Source organism: Meles meles, chromosome 3 (assembly GCF_922984935.1).
Source record: "Meles meles chromosome 3, mMelMel3.1 paternal haplotype, whole genome shotgun sequence".
NCBI lineage: Eukaryota > Metazoa > Chordata > Mammalia > Carnivora > Mustelidae > Meles > Meles meles.
The window spans coordinates 148,109,550-148,132,108 of record NC_060068.1 but is presented as its reverse complement, the minus strand read 5'-3'; the positions used below and the strand labels follow the sequence as shown (position 1 = coordinate 148,132,108).

General features: G+C 36.6%; 1 protein-coding gene across 1 annotated transcript in view; it reads right to left on the bottom strand.

Annotated features, from left to right (window-relative positions):
• HCN1 (hyperpolarization activated cyclic nucleotide gated potassium channel 1) overlaps window positions 1–22,559 on the bottom strand; it is a 398,356-nt gene that overhangs the window by 107,116 nt on the left and 268,681 nt on the right. Inside the window, exon 4 of the mRNA XM_046000839.1 lies at window positions 14,346–14,564. Within this exon, the coding sequence (XP_045856795.1) occupies window positions 14,346–14,564 (219 nt within the window). The remainder of the gene's footprint in view (window positions 1–14,345; window positions 14,565–22,559) is intronic.

Here is a 22,559-nt window from a genome sequence, read left to right as displayed (position 1 = left end):
TGAGTGAGTCAACCAGGAAATAAAAGAAGAAATTAAAAAATCCATGGAAGCAAATGAAAATGAAATACAATGATCCAAAATCTTTGGTATGTAGCAAAAGCAGTTCTAAGAGGGAAATTCATAGCAATACAGGCCTACCTCAAGAAGCAAGAAAAAATCTCAAATATGCAACCTAACCTTACACCTAAAGAAGACAGAAAATGAAGAACAAACAAAACTTAAAACTAGCAGAAGGAAGGTGATAGTAAAGATTAGAGCAGAAATAAATCATACGGAGACTTAAAAAAAACAACAAAAAGAACAGATCAATGAAAACAGGAGCTGGTTCTTTAAAAAAATAATAAAATTGATATGTCTCTAGCCAGACTTATGAAGAAAAGAGAAATGACTCAAATAAATAAAATCGCACAAGTGATGTAACAATCAACACAGATGACACAAAAAAAATGGAAAGACATTCCATGCTCATGGATTGGGAGAACAAATACTGTAAAAATGTCTATACTACCCAAAACAATCTACACATTTAACGCAATCCTTATCAAAATACCAACAGCATTTTTCACAGAACCAGAATAAACAATCTTAAAATTTGTATGGAACCACAAAAGCCCCCCCAATAGTCAAAGCAATCTTGAAAAAGAAAGGCAAAGCTAGAGGCACCACAGTTCTAGGCTGCAAGCTATATTGCAAAGCTGCAGTGATTAATATAGTATGGTATGGCACAAAAACAGTCAGGTAGATCAATGGAACAGAATAGAAAACCCAAAAATGAACCCAGAATTATATGGTCAATTTATCTTTGACAAAGCAAGAAAAAATATCCAAAGGGAAAATAACTCTCCCTTTAACAAATGATGTTGGGAAAACTGGACAGCTACAAGCAAAAGAATGAAACTGGACCACTTTCTTATACCATACACAAAAATAAATTTAAAATGGATTAGAGACCTAAATGTGAGACCTGAAACCATAATCCTACAAAAGAACACAGGCAATCACTTCTCGGACATTAGCTTTTTTTCTAGATAGGTCCCCTGAAACTAGGGAAACAAAAGCAAAAATGAACTATTGGGACAACTTCAAAATAAAGAGCTCTGCACGGTAAAGGAAACAATCAAAGAAACTGAAAGACAACTTACAGAATGGGAGAAGATAATGCAAATGACATATCTAATAAAAGGTTAGTATCCAAAATATATAAAGAAGTTAAAAAGCTCAACACCCAAAATATGAATAATACAACTTAAAAAAAAGGGGAAAAACATGAATAGACATTTCCTCAAAGAAAACATACAGATGGCCAATAGACACAGGAAAAGAAGCTCACCATCACTCACCATCAGAGAAATGCAAATCAATACTACAATGAAATTTCACCTCATACCTGTTAGAATGGCTAAAATTGAAAACATAAGAAATAACAAGTGTTGGCAAGAATGTGAAAAAAAAGGAAACCTCATGCACTGTTGGTGGGAATGCAAACTGGTACAGCCAATGTGAAAAACAGTATGGGGTTTCCTCAAAAAATTAAACATAGAACTACTGTATGACCGAGCAATCACACTATTGGGTATTTACCCAAAGAATACAAAAACACTAATTCAAAGAAATACAAGCACCCCTATGTTTATAGCAGCACTATTTTCAATAGCCAAAGTATGGAAATAGTCCAAGTGTCCATGGATTGATGAATGGGTAAAGAAGAAATTATATATATAGTGTATAATATAATTTAATGGAATATTATTCAACCATAAAAAAATGAAATCTTGCTATTTGCATTGACATGGATGGAACTAGAAGAGAATAATGCTAAGTGAAATAAGCCAGAGAAAGACAAATATCATATATTTTCACTCATATGTGGAATTTAAGAAACAAAACAAAGGAGCAAAGGGAAACACACACACACACACACACACACACACACACACACAAATACCAAGAAACAGACTCTTTACTACAGAGAACTGGTGCCTACTAGAGGAGTGGAGGGTAGGTAGATGGGTTAAATAGGTGAAGGGATTAAGAACACACTTACCGTGATGAGCACTGAGTAATGTACAGAATTGTGGAATCACTGTATTGTATGGCTGAAACTTATGTAACACTGTATATTAACTATACTGGGATTAAAATTAATCAAAACAACAAAATCCATGAATTTTTATCTCATTTCATACATTCTTCAGAGAGAAAAAGAAATCTTTAGAAAGTTAATTTAGAGAGTGAATTATAACATTATGGTAAATCTGGCGTCATTTTGTTTTATACAAAACATATTTTTTGTTTCACTGAAAATGACAGAAAATCCATGTTAGTGATTCAGAATAATCAGATCACAATTGAAAAGCCTGAGGAAACAAAATTATTGGTACATAACTATGTAAGAGATTTTTCTTGTAACAGTGATATCTTTGTTAATAAAGAGTATACAGTCCATTACTGTTTTGAAGACACTTCACCATCTCTTATAGATAAGACAGAATGCATAAGAAGCATTCTAGGTAATGCAGTCCAAGTTTTCTAACAGATGGTTCAATGGAAGATGTAAGTTCTTCCCTCCATTTTATTCCTCCATTACTTCTTGCCCCATTCTCTATTGTCTAAGTTCTTGTACAGTCAGGCCATATAACTCAAAGTCTCTATGGCTCTGCATTGCCTACCAAATCAAACACAAATGACTTTAGGTCTCATATCCACCAATGTTTTTCAAGAACTCCATGACCCATCCAAAGTGTATCAGCTTCCTAGAAAATACCAAGCATTTTTCTGCCCAATTTTTTGCTGTAGTATTTATGGCAGAAATAACAAGACTCCCACCTAAGTCTGCTCTTTGCCTTTTCTATATGTATAGAGTTTTTAGGTGGTCACAGATCTCCCCAGCTAGATTATGTTTCTCAGCCTCCTCAAGAAGAACATAACTAAGTTCTCATCAATGCAGTGAGTAGAAGTGATGCATGTTCTCCATGTTCCCTTCCTGGTCATGAGCTAGAAGACAGACATGTCTGTGCACAGCTTAAAACACACATATGAGAACAATACTCTATGGCAGTGGTTCTCAAAGGATAGTCTTTGGACCACCAGCAGCAGCAGCAGCAACTGAAATTTGTTGGAAATGCAAATTCTCAGGCACTTTAGACCTAATGGATCAGAAACTTTGGGAGTGGGGCCCACAGATGTGTATTAAGAAGCTCTCCAGGTGATTATGATGCATATTAAAATTTGAGGGACAGTGGAGAAAGAATTTTGGAAGAACCTGTATTAAAAATGGCCATCATGGCAGCTGGGTGGCTCATGCATTAAGCATCTGCATTCGGCTCAGGTCATGCTCCCAGTGTCCTGCTACTGAGCCCCACATCTGGCTTCCTGCTCAGCAGGAAGCCTGCTTCTCCCTCTCCTGCTCCCCCTGCTTATGTTCTCTCTCTCTTACTCTCTGTCTCTCTGTCAAAATTAATAGGTAAGGGGCTCCTGGGTGGCTCAGTGGGTTAAGCCTCTGCCTTTGGCTCAGACTGTGGTCTCAGGCTGGGATCCAGCCCAAGGCAGGCTCTCTGCTCAGTGGGGAGCCTGCTTCCCCCTCTCTCTGCCTGCCTCTGTGCCTACTTGTGATCTCTCTTTCTCTCTCACTCTCTAATAGATAAATAAAATCTTTAAAAAAAATAGTAAAAAAAATAATAAAAATGGCTATCTAAAACAGTGCCACCCCACTCACGTGGCTTCTCATTTCTCATATAGTTATTTTATTAGTAAAATCATAGTTCTTTGTAAAATCATATAGTTTTATTAGTAAAATCATATAGTTATTTGGGTCACTGAATTGTTTATTTCCTTACAACAGTTCAGCATTTGCCATAGGTGGTATTTATTCAATCTGGAATGGCCTGTTTAATACTTCCACCTTGTTTAATATTTCATCTAATAAAATTGAAATCCTACTTGGGTCTTTGTAAGTTAGCACTAGCCCATTTGCCTAATACCAAAAATCACTTGGCCATTTTTGCTTTCCTTTAATCTATTACATACATTGTTGACTGGACACTCTTAAAAATTTCAAATCTAATCTAATGTAACTCTTCTGCATCATATTCTTACTAGACTCTCATAGCAGTCAGGCTACAGTACAACACGGTTAAGGAGGCCTACGAGGTTCCACCTAATCCGTTCCACCTAATCCGACACAAGCTCTCCAGTCTCATCCCAAATGGTTTCACTTTCCTCAGCTCTAATCACACTTTCCGGTCTGTTCTTGAATCATGGCAAACTTTTTCACACCTCGGTGCTTTTCCCCATGCTGTTCACTTCACTATCTCTCTTCTACTCATTCTTGGGTTTCTTCTTAAATATCATTTTTTCTCCTCTCCCACCCCCACTGCATCTCATATGAATCAAGCCGAAGTCCTAAAAATCTCCTATCATGTCTTTACATTTCCCTCACAGCACTTTACAATTTTTATAATAACTGAAGGAAAGTACTATCTTTATTTGCCCGCATCGTGTGCCTGGCATCTAGTACCAGATCTGACACATAGTAAGCATTTAGTAAATATGCATTTAATGGATTAAAAAATGGATTATTTGAGATCTGACTCACGTGACAGCTATCTCTGAAGACTATTTGGATCATGATTCCTTATAAAAGAAGGTCATTTCCAGTGGTTTTATTAATCAGAGTGTTCCTATTTACTTACAATTCCTGTCCTGTTCAACATGCTGTGTTACTCTATCAGTAAGCATTTCTGAAGTGATTTATTTGATCTTGGAACCTTACGATCTATGTTAAGGGTACACCATATCTCATGGATGGCTGTGATTTATTTTCCTATAAGACAGCTTCAACTACTATATCCTATTGCTAAAATTTTGCAATGGATACCCTTTCCCCAAAGTATAATCTCATCATTCCCACATTCAAAACTATTGTAGGTGGACCATAACCCAATCTTATTTCACAGTTTCCCCAGCAAGGTAGTTATTGCTTTACTCAAATTAGACAATTCAGTATTCCCACATACACCCACCTCTGGGCGTTTACACATTTTATTCCTGTCTGCCAGGAGTCTTCTCAAAATTAGGGGTCTTCTCTGGGATATTGGTCTCATAGTGACTATCACTCCCTGCTGATTGCCCCTGCCTTCTTCAAAGCCTTTTTCAAATGGGTCCCAATGACCTGACTAAGCAAACACAAGTTCCATTCAGTAATTCTTATTCACTGTGCATTCTTGTCAGATTAGTGGGTCCCTGGTGACCAAGCTTCTGCCCCGTGAAAGTGCTTAATAGTGTATTTATGTCTTATGATATATAAGGGGCACAAATATAATACAGCAAAACACTTGAAAGAGAAATTCAGGGAGTACATTCAAATGAAAATACAAACATTCCTAAAAAATTAAGTTAATAGATCAATCAGAAAAGAAAAATGGTAGAAAATGCAACTGTACTTTAGAGCTATTTTAAGAGGCTGTCACATGATCTATAAATGATAAATGTAAACTGCAAAGAATTAAATGAAGGATTGCTGAGAACCAATTTTTACCACTTTGTATAGACCTGAAACCATGAATACTAACAATAAAGATATGGGAAATTTTACCCTCTCACATAGAATATTGGTACAGAAAGTATCACTGAGTGAAAAAGAATACCATATTTCTCAGTGGGGTATATTAAAATACAAAGGTTGGTTGGAAATCAGTGGTATGAGAGATTTACAACTGGCAAAATTCTATTTTTCACCTTCATTAAATTAACAGCCTCCAAATCCCTCCCTCTACCTGCCCCTATCTTTATTACAATACTTGGCTAACATAAGAAAATTTTTTCTCAGCTGAAAATGGGAAACATCATCATTCTGCCATGAGCCTGATTTGAGCAGCTCAAGTGGCCCCATGAAGCTAACCCAAGGGCTACTGCACTGCTGTTTTCCTAGGAGAAAATCTTGAAGATAGTCCTAGTCGTAGGATCTCCTTGGCCTGAAAACATTTGGCAGAACTACCACTTTAACATATAAGAGTACATTAAATTCAGCTCCTGGGAGGCAAAAGTATATGGTATAGCGGAATTGGAAATCTTTCTGACTAATTAAGGAACCATGTGGGAGTTGTGCTCATGGCATTCTCATTTGTAAAGGAAGGAAGAAAGCCTTTACGAATAAGGAAGAAAAGCAAGTGAAACATTTTGCTGAATGTACATGGATTTTAGAGCTACATCTTCCCCCTAAAAATGTTCCCAATCAAAATGAAGGCATTGAGCCATTTTTAATGTAAGCATTGGGTCAATTTGATTTTCCAAGGTCAAGATCAATATAACTTCAAGGCCTCTTCGCTTTTCTGAAGGCCAATACTACCATAGCCTACAAAATCAGTAAATCAAATTAGCAGCTGCTCAACTGACTAAATTTCTTGATAATGAAGATAGGTTGAAAAAGCAGGACATAATTGTTCTTCTTTTCTTTTAACTGAATAATAGAATTACCTAGGAACTATCATAGTCACTACTCCAAATTTTTTCTCTTTGCTCTGGTCATAGTCTTTTTTTTTTTTTTTTTTTAAAGACTCAGAATTACATGACAGCAGTAATAAGCTCTCCCATCCATCCGTTTGGAAGAAGTGTTCCATCCCATCCTAAAGGAGAACACAATACTGATCAACCTGGAAACTAAGAAATTGTGTCAGCCCTAATGAAAGGCATTTTCAAAATATAGTTTTTACTTACAGAGAACTCAATCTCAGAATTCCAGAGGGTAAAGCATATTGAAAATTAAGTTTTTACAAGCGTTTAAGCTAAATAAGTATGTATAATACATAAGCAAGTACTTGCTGTAACATGTGAGGCAGTATCTTTATGTTTATCTACAAGTAAATAAATAGCATTTTTTTAAAGATGTGCTCGTGTATACTTATGTGGCAGCATTCTGAAAAGTTCAAATTATGAACTGTTATTTCTATTTATGTTAGAATAAAGGCTGGACCAATAAACATTCTAGATCCTCACTGTCGTTGTATCCTCACCATCATAATACCAAGGTTTCTATGTACAGGGCTGAATGACACAGTAACTGAGACACAGGTGTTCCCACTGTGGTGCTTAACCTCTTCTGGACGGATAAAATATACACAATAAATAGATCACTATCGTTGAGATGATCAGAGAAGATCTCACAGTCCTCCAAGGGAAGGGCACAACCTATGTAAACAGTGAAAGGGGTAAAATTATACAAAGGCGTAGGATGAAGGGTGTAGCAAGTCAGACTCATTTGATTTGTTGAGAGAACAATAATTATTTGGTTGGAAATGAGATTTGGTTGAGAGATCCATAAGAGTTTAAAAGTTGATTAGGCATCATTCTTCCTCTACTCAAATTGTTTTTTAAAGGGCATATTACCAAGAAAATGTCTATGTTAACCATAATAACTTTAACTGATGTGAAATCAAATCCTTTATTGCAAATGATATTTCAGTGGATTGAAAATGAGAGCAGGTCTTGGGCTTAGCTTTTTGTCTCTGGTCATACCATGAGCTTATACAAATTTGGAAGATTAAACTGATTAAAAAAGAAAAAAAAAGAAAAAAATTTCTATGGAATAAGAAATATTATAGTCCTGATTATGGTTCTTCATTTACAAGGAAAGAATAAGGTTCTATGGATTTTTAACTAAAACCAAGAAAAAAATATTTGCCTGGAATGACTAGATTTAGAATATTATGTTTTAGGTATGATTACACAAAATTATGTAATTTGATGTAGTTTCATACAGGATTACTTACAACTAGCTTCTATGATTGAGAGATTACTTATATTAAACCATACCTTCTTATTCCAAAGGGCCTTTAATGAGCATCATATAAGCTCTTGCAGAGATGAAGAAAATTTTATCATTGTTCTTTTGGATAATTTAGCTTTTAAATTTCTTATCATTACTAAATTGAGAATATGACATTTAAAAAATTTTATAGAACATAATCAATATTTGAAGCCTGGAGTAGCACTGGCTCACTGCCTTGTGCTCTACCATCAGCAAGTACAGTCTATTAAAAAAAAAAATCATTCCTGCACCTGTCTTGGATTTATACACTTTGCTTCCTGGATTCAGGAAGCTCTTCAGTATATAAAGGTATTTCAATCTGATAATTTCCTCATATAATTCAAGTTATTCTTTGGTCATATTCAAACTATACATTAAAAATCTTTCATGGCTTTCTGTCCACAGATGCTGCCGAGTAAGCATCATTGAAGTCTCTCTTCCCACCACTGTCATATCTAAGTCAGAGGCCCCCAAAGAGACTGAACAGTTTTGGAATCTCTTTGTCGGAGGGTTTGAGCTTCAAAACAACTGCTGAGAGTCTGAGGAACCATTTTATTTTATTCATTTATTTTTTAAATTTTTACTTATTTTTTAGATTAACATATAATGTATTATTTGCTTCAGGGGTACAGGTCTGTGGATCATCTGTCTTAAACAATTCGCAGCACTCACCATAGCACACATACCCTCCCCAATGTCCATCACCCAATCACCCCATCCCTCCCAATCCCTCCCCTCCAGCAACCCTCAGTTTGTTTCCTGAGATTCAGAGTCTCTTATGGTTTGTCTCCCTTCCTGGTTTCATCTTGTTTCATTTTTTCCTCTCTTCCCCTATGATCCTCTGCCTTGTTTCTTAAATTCCACATATCTGTGAGATCCTATGATAATTCTCTTTCTCTGACTGACTTATTTTGCTTAGCACAATACCCAAGGAGCCATTTTGAAGAATGGGGAATGCTTACAGACTGTGTGGTCACGAGAGATCCAAACACCAAGCGCTCCAGAGGCTTTCGGTTTGTCACATACGCCCCTGCAAAGGAGGTGGCTGCAGCCATGAATGCAAGGCCACACGAGGTGGATGGAAGAGTGTGGAACCAAGAGGGTTGTCTCAAGACAATTCTCAAAGACCTGGTGCCCACTTAACTGTGAAGAAGATTTCTGTTGGTGGCATTAAAGAAGACACTGAAGAACACCATCTAAGAGATTATTTTGAACGGTATGGGAAAACTGAAGTGACTGGCATCAAGACTGACAGTGGCACAAAGAGTGGCTTTACTTTTGTAACATTTGATGACCACGACTCTGTAGACCAGATTGTCATTCAAAAATGTCACACTGTGTGGTAAGGAAAGCCTTAAGCAAGAGAAAGCAAGAGATGGCCAGGGCCTCATCCAACCAAGAGATCGAAGTTGTTCTGGAAACTTTGGTGGTGGTCATGGAGACTTTGAGGGAATGACAGCTTTGATTGTGGGGGAAAATCAGTGGGCAAGGTGGCTTTGGTAGCTGTTGAGGTGGTGGCAGGAATGATGGCAGCGAGAATGCCTGTAATGGATTTGGTAATGATGGCAGCAACTCTGGAGGTGACTGAAGCTATGATGATTTTGGCAATAACAACAATCAATCTTCAAATTTTGGACCCACGAAAGGAGGAAATTTTTGGAGGCAGAAACTCTGGCCTCTGTGGTGGAGGCCAATACTTTGGCAAACCAGGAGACCAAGGTGGCTATGGTGGTTCCAGCAGCAGCAGTAACTATGACAGTGGCCGAAGGTTTTCATTACTGCCAGGAAACAAGACTTAGCAAGAGAGGAGAGCCAGAGAAGTGACAGGGAAGCTATAGGTTACAAGAGATTTGTGAACTCAGCCAAGAACAAGGGTGGCATGACCTAGCTGCTACAAAGAAGACATGTTTTAGACAATACTCATGTGTATGGGCAAAAAACTCAAGGGCTGTATTTGTGATTAACTGTATAACAGGTTATTTTAGTTTCTGTTCTGTGGAAAGTGTAAAGCATCTCAACAAAGGGTTTTAATGCAGATTTTTTTTTTTTGGACCCATGCTGTTGATTGCTAAATGTAATAGTCTGATCATGATGCTGAATACATGTCTTTTAAAAAAAAATCTTTCATGTACATCAAGTATACCAAGGTGAGTTGGAAATTTCTTATTCTAAATTCATACTGTATATTGTGTTAAAATTCTTACACACCTAAAAGCTGCTATTACTATAACTGTATGACAGGAAAGAGAATCTAAAAATAGTAGTAGGTTCCCCAGGGCTGCCCAAGCATAAGAACTAAATTGCAGCAGTATAAAGACATAGGATGATCGAAAACAGTTTCATCTCCTGAAGATGAGATGAACTACAGGCATATCTAGAAAAGGGTGTAACCACCCAGGGTCAGTTAAAAAAAAAATGGAATATTCATTTTGGGGAGTTTGTCTAGAAACATGTTTTCCAAAGTGCACTCTAATCAATTAAAATTCAAGGGGGTTTGGCCCGGAAGGCAAACACAAGAAGTTAAATGTTCAGGGTACACACACTTATCCAAAGAAACAGCACTGTGATGCATTTTTTTCAGTCGACATTTCCATTATTTATTTGGCCAGGAACGATTATTTATACCATTGACCCCTGAAATAAAGTGAGGGGTAAAGGTGCTGACCCCCTAGCACAGTCAAAAATCTGCATATAACTTTCACTCTGCCAGAATTCTTCATATATATATATATATATATATATATATATATATATATATATATAACTATATATAACTAAATACTAACAGCCAGTCAAAAATCTGCATATAACTTTCACTCTGCCAGAATTCTTCATATATATATATATATATATATATATATATATATATATATATATATAACTATATATAACTAAATACTAACAGCCTGTATAAAGTTGTCTCTTAAATACTGGTTTACAAATGTAAATGGTGATCCAAGATCCAGACTCCTGGAGGTATCAAAGTTCTACAGAGGTGCACAAGGTAGAGTGAGAATTTTCCTGATGGGATTAGTGAGTGAATTTCTTCAGAGTGTAACTGTTGTGCTATGAGTCCGTTTCCCAGCTCCCTAAACCTTCTAATACATGACCTGGGAGTATAGCTTCAGGAAAACCACTTGGGGATCTCTAAACTAAGGTCACGTAGTTGGGAGACATGGATCTGGGTTTTGTTTCACATATGAGAACACATAAATAACTTGTGGACAGGGTCTAACTCCTGCCAAGGAATTGGAGAAGGCTAGACACAGGCTCCTCATCGTTTTGGTGTGGAGGCAGCTGAGTACTGAGGGGTGGGTTAAGGGAGGGATGCAGGGGTGCTTTTCTGTGGACCAGATAACTCCTCAATTTGCAGGACCTCGTCTAGGAAGAGTAGGAGAGAGACTCAGTAGATGTTACCTGAAGAGCCCAAAGGATCTCATAAAGGAACCATCAGCTTTAATCATCTGCCATTCGCACCAAAGGACACTAGCTTAACACATGTAGCAGGTGTTAAAACTGCCTTTTCCCTTCCTTTTCCTCCCCGCTGTGTCTTCTCTCTGAAGGCAAACAGTAGCTCCTCAAGTCTTCTGACAGGAGAAAAAAGAGAGCCTATGGACTATGTCTACCTTCCTCATTTCTGGCTTCTAGCCTCAAAAAGTTCTGGGGGAGGAATTTTATTTGTTCAGAAAAGATGACCTTCACTAAATAAGCTTATAAAGACAATTGAAAACAAAAAATATGATTTAATTACTTTTGGTTATTACTGAAGTTCAGCTTGCTCAGTCTACCAGTCATAGAAAGTATGAAGCTAGCTAGTAACCCAGAGCAGAGCATCAGGAGAGGCACATTTTAAATGCCACCAGTTTTAAACTATGAAGTCTCTGTAACTGACAGAAGGGGAAAACGTTGCTGTCTGAATTGTCATTGAACATGAAACATGATGACCCATGAAATCAGAAACATACATTGTGATTCAAGTCAGAGTTTAATCTGCAATGCTATACTGTGAAAATCATTGCAATTTTTTTTTTGGTCAAGAGAGAAAATAATGATGATGATGATGATACCCTAGCCCTGTCAGATTAGTAACATTGGTAAATTGTGTAGGTAAGGATCTCATAATCAGAGGATCTACTGTTGCTGCTTAGGATGATAGGACAACTTCCGGTTGGGAGACCCCAAATGAACAGATGTTCCCTAAGAAGGTAGAATTAAATGACTCTGAGATTCCAGACATACACAGTGGGCCAAGTGACGTGCAGTAGACTAGATTCGACTGAAAGTTTCACTGGAGCCCAGTAGTACGGCAAATGAAGAGACAATAGATTGTTATGTCTAGGTGTGAATTCTGGGTCTGATTATGTGTACTGAACACCAGTGGATTCTGAATAGCTACTATAAAATGTACTGGTGCTCACTTTTACATCAAAAATATGTTATTAGTGAGTATATGGTAGTGAAAACAATATCAATATTAATTTTATAGTCATCCATGGCAGATGGTTCCAATACACCCAAAGATAAATATTAGATACAAAAAAAGCAGTTCCTCAAAAAGTTAAACATGGAATTATTATATAACCCAGCGATTCCACTCCTAGGTACATACCTTAACAAAATGAAAACAGATACTCAAATTATACTTGTACTCAAATGTTAACAGCAGCTCTATTCATGATAGCCAAAGGAGGAAACAACTCAAATGTCCTTCAACTGAAGAAAAGATAAACAAAATGCTGATATAGCCATACAATGGGATATTAATGAGCCAAAATAAGTAATTAAGCACTGACACATGATACAATTTGGATGAAGCTTGAAAACACTTAAAAGGCCATATATTGTATAACTGCATTTATATGAAACATCCAGAATAAGAAAATCCATATATATATATATATATAAACTTATAATCAGCTCATTCTGATTAGATTGCTCCAGAAAAGATAACCTCAGTATACTTGCCCTCTGTTAAGCTCTTTGTAATATCAAGAACTTGATAACTTGAAATATTATATCTTTGCTTATAAATGCCTATGATTGCACAGGCACTGAGTTTCTAAGTTATACTTGGCTTATAAAGCAGGTCTAAAAACATAAAATAGTGAATTCACTTATTATGCAATACAATCGTAATAAAAGCAATACTGGAAATTGAAGATTTGTTTGTTTTTAAGAAAAATAGGTACCAAAGATGCAGACAAAAAGGAGATGGGAAAAGAGCATTTTTTTAAAAAAGCAATGTCAACTGGAAGAGAACAAACAGTATAATAGAAACATATACCTTGTTGTAGTCTTGTCTTAAATCCCCATAAAGTTTGCCCAAATTCCTTTGGGTATGTAATTTTTAGTCAAAGTCACCATTCCATAAAGTCTCTTCTCCCTTACTATGTGCTTTGTTCTTTCCAGTGTAAGTGAAGGTTTTATTTTAAAATGTACCTTGAAGCAATTTTCGTGGTTCATCTTTTCATTACTTCAGTAATAAAATACCAACTTGCTTATTCCAATAGTTGGTGGCAGTGTAATTACATTCAAGGGAAATAAAGACTCTGGGATCCTTTTCTCCTATTGTGTGATTATAGGGTTGAAAACTTCTGTAAATAAAACAACTGAAACAATCTTCGGCTATTTTGTAAGTAGTTTTGAGTCTAGCCTGTTATCATTCACTAGGAGAAGTATTCTAGAACTATTTTAATCATTACTTCAGACATGCTCTTTGGTGCAGTATACACTATATACTCCATCATGTTACACCAAATTTCTACATTATAAATCCTTCCTTCAGTTATGAAATATTCTTATTTATATGTCTGAAAGTTAATGATATTTGGTTAAATATACATGTACCATCCGATTATCCAAGGTTCAGACCCAGACAAAATAATTCAGCATATGAAAAAGAATCGAATGAATATATTATTGCATATATTTACTTTTCCTCTCTCTTTTGAGAAAAGTTTAAGCAGCAATTATTTTAATGAACAAATTGTGCTTAGGAACACATAATAGCAGCTGTTAATATATATTTTTAAGACTAGAGGGTATGGTGACTTATCTACATAGAAGAGCAACATATGTTCAGCAAAGCATATGAGTTATACTATAAATTATGATTATAATGCAGAGAAACACAGAAGGACACGCACAATGGCTGCCTAGTTACACTTAATCGCTAACATATTTTTCTAACATATACTAGAGAAGGCTGCATATTACATTAACTGTTGAAATATGATAGAACATGATGGATGGTAATACTTCAAATCAGCTTCATGCCTTCTCAAACATGTAACGATTTTTTCCTGTGGATGTGAATTCAGATTTTTTTAAAAAGTGCTATTCAAGAAAGAAATTGGAAACAAATGACAGCTACCACAAGAATCTCGGGGAAACTATAAAATATCAAAACAGACTGTGTTTTCCTGCTTTGTACATTTTATTTCATTATATTTTTGATGCAGTAAGAATTTAGTTACCCTGAACAATATTAACCCGGTTTACAAACGAGCTGGTTGAAGATACTAGTGATAAAACAAATTACCTTCTCTTGATACTGCCGCCTGGAGGAATCCAAAGACTGGATTAAAGCTGTGGCATGGCCGACAAACATGGCGTAGCAGGTGGCCCCAACGATCATGCTCAGCATGGTAATCCAGAGATCCGACATGCTGACTGGGGCCTGGGCTCCGTACCCAATGCACAGCATGTGACTCATGGCTTTGAAGAGTGCATATGAATACTGCTTTCCCCACGAGTCATTCTGCAACAGAAGAAAATAAAGAAAACAGGCTGAGCCATCATGATAACGGAATAAAAAGTGGGTGTGACCTGTACACAAAAACATTAGAGAATGAGTTTGGAGAAACATCCTTGTAATGGAACATTTACACAGATAATTCTCCTTCATTGTTACTCAAATGACTTGATGTTCTTCAAAGCTTGCCTACCACTAGGAAACAGAATTAATTTACTGTTAACGTATGCATCCCAAATATCAGTTTTAGGTTTGTTGTTTTTAAAACTAAAATTTCGGGGGCGCCTGGGTGGCTCAGTGGGTTAAAGCCTCTGCCTTCAGCTCGGGTCATGATCCCAGGGTCCTGGGATGGAGCCCTGAATTGGGCTCTCTGCTCAGTGGGGAGCCTGCCTCCTCCTCTCTCTCTGCCTGCCTCTCTGCCTACTTGTGATCTCTGTCTGTCAAATAAATAAATAAAATCTTAAAACAACAACAACAACAACAACAAAACCCTAAAATTTCATTTGGGACAATGGTGTGACTGTCATATAAAAAAAGAATGACTGCTGACAGGCTCATTCCAAAGCTTCTAGGAAATCCAATCATTTTCTAGTAGTGTATTTGCAAGCTAAGAAATGTCACAGGTACATGTGAAGCCGATGGACCTAAGTATCAGAATTTTTATCAAAACTATGATGTTTAGATTTAAAAAATCCAAACTGATATATCTGCATAGTTCTTAATTCTGTATTTCTTAAAGGAAAAATAAACACACTTTGGAAATGTATATCTGATAAATGGAACGACTCCTTGAAGTCCTCTCTCAGAGTAATGTAAATGAGATTTCAAATGTCAAGACTGATGATGGATGAATCTTGTTGGGTTTCTATAAAATAATACAATAAAATAAAATAAGCAAAATAATATCTTGGCAAAGCCTCTGGACAAAAAGAAGTTGACTTCTGAGATTAGTTACTGGATGCAATTTCTGAGTCCTTCCAAAAATTTATTTGAAGCTCAGTTCTACAAAAATAAGCTATTCAATATATCTTATCTACCCTTTGGTAAAATTTAAAGGATTTTCTGGATCAATCTGTATCAAACCTCCTGGCCCAAGACTTACATGATTTATAAGACCCAGTGCAAAATGAAAGTTTGGGGCACTTTAGTTCAAAATGTGGGGGGGAATAAGTGCTGTTAAAGATAATAATATATAAATTTTTCCCTTTAAAAATATTCTATTACTTACAATAGTAACTGTAGATGAGTAACAACATAAATTTATAAATTTCAAAAAATAACATTTCTATATCAATTACTGGTAATACAATAAAGAGAAATACTGTATTATTGTGATATACTGATTGATCATATAATTTTTCTGGCTTAATTTTCTGCAAATTCATTCCTTAGGTCTTGAAAAATTGATACAATTAGCAATTTCATTTTCAATTACAAAATTGTAAGTGACATCATTTGTTTTGGCTAACACAAGATGACAAATAAATTTTGATAGTTGCAACTATTACTGGGGCTATTAAGAGTATGCATTGTGACAATATTGAGATAAATTTCTGACTTAACAAACAAATTTTAGTACATTTGGAGCTTGAGTCTAATGGAATAATTTTTCAACGAAGATTTAAGTGTTCATACAAATTAGTTTCATGTATGAATGTGATATTTATTTATTTATTTAAAACGACTTTATTTATTTATTGGACAGACAGAGATCATAAGCAGGCAGAGAGGCAGGCAGGGTGAGGGGGGAAGCAGGCTCCCTGTGGAGCAGAGACCCTAATGTGGAGCTCGATCCCAGGACCCTGAGATCATGACCCGAGCTGAAGGCAGAGGCTTTAACCCACTGAGCCATCCAGGTGCCCCTGAATGTGATTTTTAATTAAACTTTTTATTTTAAATTAACTGTAGATTAACATGAAGATTATAAGAAATAATAGAGAACCCATGCACCATTTATCCCAAATGGTAACATCGTTAAAGTAACTACAGTGTTACAACCAAGAAATTGACATGGGTACAATCCACTGATCTCATTCATATTTTACCAATTTACCAGGACTCATTTGTGTGTGGACTTAGTTTTATACAAATTTATCACATGTATAAGTTTGTGTATTCATCACCACAGTGAAGATACAAAACAATTCCCTCACAACAAAGATTCTTTACACTGTATACTGAATTTAATGTTGAATGTAAATGTATGCACTGACATTTTAAGATTTCCTCTGACATTTCCTGTAACTTGCTAAGATTGCACAAGAAACCAAAAGTAGTTTCATAATTTGCATATAATCCAAAATGCCTATTTATGTATTTCATTTCTTTATTTTCAATTACAAGGAAAATTTCATTAAAAATTGTCTCCTTTGTTAATAATTGGTTCATTTAAAGTTTCATATGAAAATAGTGTGAGTGTCCATCAAATGTGATGATTTTTAATCTGTATTTGTAGGCTGGTGGATATTTGCTTTGCAATATTTCAGGAGTTTTCAAAACTGGACATGGTAAATAGTGAAGTATTCTAATAACACCCTGACAGGCTTTAATGCAATACTTCTGTGTCCTCCCTATTTTGTAATAATTTACCGACAAAATTTACCATCTGAGTTCCCCACGTATTATCTTGGAGTTGAGGCAGAAGATTTATTATCTGTGTAGGTACTGTAGGGACAGGATCCTGGGACTGAGAGTCAGCTGCTCTCTCTCCAAGATTCCTGTCCCTGCTTGGGGGGTAGGGGGGTGTCACTGCTGTTGCTGTTGTTGCTTTGGAGTTTGCCACTAGTATCCTAGCCCAGTTCTGGCTCAGCCACATGAGGGACTCAGCATTTCAGCCTGCTGAGGCAAGCCTATGCACACACCACGCTGTCAGACCCAGTACTTGGCTTCTGTGTTGCCAATGTGCCTACAGGCCTGAACCTGTGAGTGCTGAGTTTCCCCCCTGCAGTGCTGCTGATCAAGTTCACACCCCACTGTCCCAGCGCTGCTCACATTCATGCCCCACTGTCCCAGGGACTTCACTTACAAAATGCAACTTCACAGATAAAATTATTAAGAATGTCAAGATAGCAACAGCTGAGCTTTGTAACAAAGCACAGGATGCTCCTAGAAGTGCGTGCCCGAGCAACTACAAGGTCATACCTCATACCCACATCCCTGTTTTTGTCAAATGAACTCTTAAATTATCAGAAAAGTGTAAGTTATTTAAAAATACATTGACTAGGGGCACCTGGGTGGGTCAGTGGGTTAAAGTCTCTGCCTTCGGCTCAGGTCATGATCCCAGCCAGGGCCCTGGGATCGAGCCCTGCATCGGGCTCTCTGCTCAGCGGGGAGCCTGCTCTCTCCTCTCTCTCTCTGCCTGCCTCTCTGTCTACTTGTGAACTCTGTCTGTCAAATAATAAATAAAATCTTTAAAAAGAAAATACAGTGACTACACATAAACCTTTGTGTTCATGTCTTAACAGGGTTTTCCAAAATCCAATGTATAGATTTAAAGAGAGGACAGATAAAGTTTAAAAGCCCAACCTCATAAACTTTGGAATCGCATGTGGCTGTGAACAAAAAATAACCAGTCCCATTTGGTTGGAAGAGTTAATTTTCTTAAACTGAAATTCACTGTTATTTATAAAATGAGGCAACGTTGCCCTACCTATCTATCCACCCATCCATCGATCCATATATGTGTGTGTGCATGTATACACACACACACACACACAAGTATATATATATATACTTGTGGACTAGATATATATATATATATATATATATATATATATACACACACACACATATATATACACACACACATGTAGAAAAATGAGATTCAGTTTTAAGAAAATAAAATTATGTGTATCTTTTATTATACTATATATGTGTATATATATGTGTGTGTGTATATATATATGTGTATACACACACATATATACACATATATAGTATAATATATATATGTATATATATGTGTGTGTGTATCTTTTATTATACTATACTATGCAGATAGTATAACGGACCCATGTACAAGTTTTCATTTTGATGAATAAACAAAATTCCTTCCCTACACTTTTTTTCATACACAAAAATATGCAACTATTTTTATGAACAAACCCAAAGTTCCCTCAATTCCAGATGTTCCAGGAACAAGGAATGGAGTATTTGATGAACAAATACAACACAAGGGAATGTGTTATAAAAATCTTGACTGTATATGTTATTTAAAATTACACATTAAAATTGCTGAAATTCAACTCAGTAATATACTGCTATAATAAAAATGAGTTCACGCATTGCATACAAACACTGCAAAATAAACAGAGGCTTCAATTCCTAAGATTTAGTCCAAGAATGAATTGAAAGAAAATAAGCGTGGCTTGTTTCTGACTGGCTTTCAATCTCTTCTGGGCTCCCTCAGCACTCTAATTCCCCTGTCATTGTGACCTCATCTGGGACATGATGATCTTCTTATGTGCCTGACACCTACTCACAGTTAGGGCTGGGGCCATGTCTCATTGATCATGTTAGACTCTAAATTGCATGATTCAGTGGAGACACTAACTATTTTTAGGTGAAAACACTGTTGTTGAAAAAAGGGGTGAATAAATAAATTTTGACTGTGCTGCTAAATCTAGTATAAGATTCCCTTCCTTATATGGGGGCAGTCAGGCAGTCATGCTGCTAAGGCAACTTGATGAACTTAGATATAATGGGAATAATTCAAAAATCCAATGGGGTGCCCAGTGGAGACTGTACTTTAATTTTGTTTGTATTGTTTATTCCTTTGTTTTTGAGGGGAAGCAGTATGTGGAGCTGGAGAAGAAAGTTTCAATTTCCCAAAGAAATGCAGTCAGATAACAGCCAAACGATTTTGTGTAAGAATGTGTGTTCATGTTCATTTTCATTTATCTCCTTAGGCACATACAAAACACACACACAGATCTTGGCCTTTCTTTCTAAAAAAATGGATCATATCATATATACTTCTCTGCATATAGCTTTTATCACAGGAAAATTCCTCCAAATAATCTTGTGTCCATATAACTATATAACCCATTGCTGATGATGTCATAGTTATCTCTCCCATTTGTCTATTGTTTTCTAGATTCTGCCTCTACAGACTACTCTGTAATAAACAACTTTGTATGTATAACTTTATCTTAATCAAATACATTCTCAGGAGTATGTTTGTTGGGTCAAAGAGTAAAGTTTTCAATTTGATTATAAAATATATTGCCAGGGGGCATCTGGGTGGCTCAGTAGGTTAAGCCTCTGCCTTCAGCTCAGGTCATGATCTCAGCGTCCTGGGATGGAGCCCTGCATCTGACTCTCTGCTCAGTGGGGAGCCTGCTCCCCCTCCCCACCTGCCTCTCTGCCTACTTGTGATCTCTCTGTTTGTCAAATAAATAAATAAAATCGATATATATATATATATATATATATATAGCCAGACTGTTTCAAAGTCTGTAACTTCTCCAAAAACAAGTAAAAATACTTTATCACCCATTCAAGTGAGAAATAGTAACCCACTGTTACTCTTATTTACATTTCTCTGACTAGGGAATTTGAGAATGTTTTCATATACTTATTAACCAATTGGATTTTCTCATTTCTGGTGAAATTCTTATTTTTTTGTTATTTATTTGTAATACATAACTGAAGACTGGATATCGATTCTTTTTTTTTAAAGATTTTATTTATTTATCTGACAGAGAGAGGGAGAGCACAAGCAGGCAGAGAGGCAGGCAGAGAGAGGGGGAAGCAGGCTCCACTGCCTAGCTGGAAGCCCAATGTGGGGCTTAATCCCAGGACCCTGAGATCATGACCTGAGCCAAGGGCAGAGGCTTAACCCACTGAGCCACCCAGGTGCCCCTGGATATCAATTCTTTATTTGCTCTAAATATCTATTCCTAATTTACTCTTTGGTATTTTTTAATGATATAATTTGTCACACATTTTAATTCTTTTTAAAAAGATTTATTTAATTTAGAGAGAGAGAAAGACAGAGAGAGAGAATGTACATGAGATAGGGGAAGGGGAGAGAGAGAGAGAAAATCCTCAAGCAAACCGCCCCACCCAGCATGAAGCCCACCGTGGGGTGATCCCAGGACCCTGAGATGATCACCAAGCCAAATTGAGAGTTCAACGGTCAACCAACTCAGCCACCCAAGTGCTCCAACATTTTGATTATTTTACGTAGGAAAATAAATCTGTAATTTCCCTGTGAGCTGCTGAATTTTCTGTATGAGTTAAAATGATCTCCCTAAATTTAAGATTATGCATATGTAAATATTTTGGAGAGTATGTTATTTTTATATTTATTTATATTTACTTCTTTTACCCAAGAGATTTTTTTTGGGGGTGGGGTATGTGAAACAAAGTTCACATTTTGATTCATTCTGAAAGAAATAATTGTTTATTGAGACTGCATGCAACTTTCAATAAACTCTCTGGTCCCCAGTGACATACAAATGCTTTCTTTGTTATATATTGTCTCTACATGTTGGGTGTTTGTTTCCGAACTCAATATTTTGTTACACGAATCTTTTTGACTATTTCTATACTGGTATCATCTCAAATTACAGTGACTTTAGAATCTTTTTTTTTTTTAAGAATCTATTTTAATATGCATATAAAGCAAAGACCCTTCTCAATTCCAGCAGAGATTCCGACTGAGTTACTATGTGAAGAAATTTGAGGAAGACCATGTTTTAAAGTAAAAATGTGGATACATGATGCTGGGTATGTATGGTACCCAGGGGGAAACTATGGGTGAGAACAGTCACCAAACCCAGAAAATTCCTATCTGTCTGCTTGCCTATCTATCTGAAGATAGACTGGTTCATAGATCAGCCAACGTAAATTATAGAGAAGATACAAAACTGGGATACACTAGGAAACAGAGTGATGGCCAGCAACGGAGGGGTCAGAAGATTTTTCAGTCTAGTATGGGAAGCCTCGGAAAATTTTTCAGCAGGAAATGATAAAACCTGACCTGTGCTTTAAGATGAGTGATCAGGAAGAATTCTTGAGTAGAGGTTCTCAACTGAGGATGATCCTGTCATCCAGGGAACATTGTCGAATTTTTGGTTTTTATAACTGAAGGAGGTGCAATTTTTTAAAAGATCTATTTATTTATTATTTGAGAAAGTGTGCATGTGTGAGAAGGGGAGAAGCAGAGGGAGAGGGAGAGAGAGAATGCCAAGCACACTCCATGCCGAGCATGGAGCCCTACGTGGGACTCCATCTCATGACCCTGAGATTATGACCTGACCTGAAACCAAGAGTCCAACACTTAACCCACTGAGCCATGCAGGTGCCCCTGGAGGAAGTGCTCTTATCATCTAATGGGTAGAGGTGAGTGCAGCCGCTAAATGCCTCCAATTCACCGAGAAGCTTCTCCACAGCAAAGAATTATCTGACCGAAAGTACCAGCCTTGATGAGGTTGAGAAATCCTGGTATGGAGGATGGATTTAACAATGACCAGATAAAGAAGTCAGTTTAAAAGCTATTGTAAGTTTAAGGGAGGTGAAATGAAAACTGAAGTAGCATAAAAGCATAAAGTATGAAATAAGAACAACAATAAATAATTTTGAGAAGCTAAGGTCTATAGAATGTAGCATATTAGATTTTTATGAAATGGTAAAAGAAAAAGGAAAGTAGAATAATTCAGGGGGTTATGGAAAATTTAGAAAGATTCATACAATTCAGGTTTTTCTTTACAGAAGACACTGATTGGGTGTAGGGATTTTTCTGTTATTCCTGCAAGACCAGAATCATTCTTTTTTTTTTTTAAGATTTTATTTATTTATTTGACAGAGATCACAAGTAGGAAGAGAGGCAGGCAGAGAGAGAGAGAGAGGAGGAAGCAGGCTCCCTGCCAAGCAGAGAGCCCGATGCGGGGCTCGATCCCAGGAGCCTGGGATCATGACCTGAGCGAAAGGCAGAGGCTTTAACCCACTGAGCCACCCAGGCGGCCCTCAGAATCATTCTTTTTACACACTGAATTG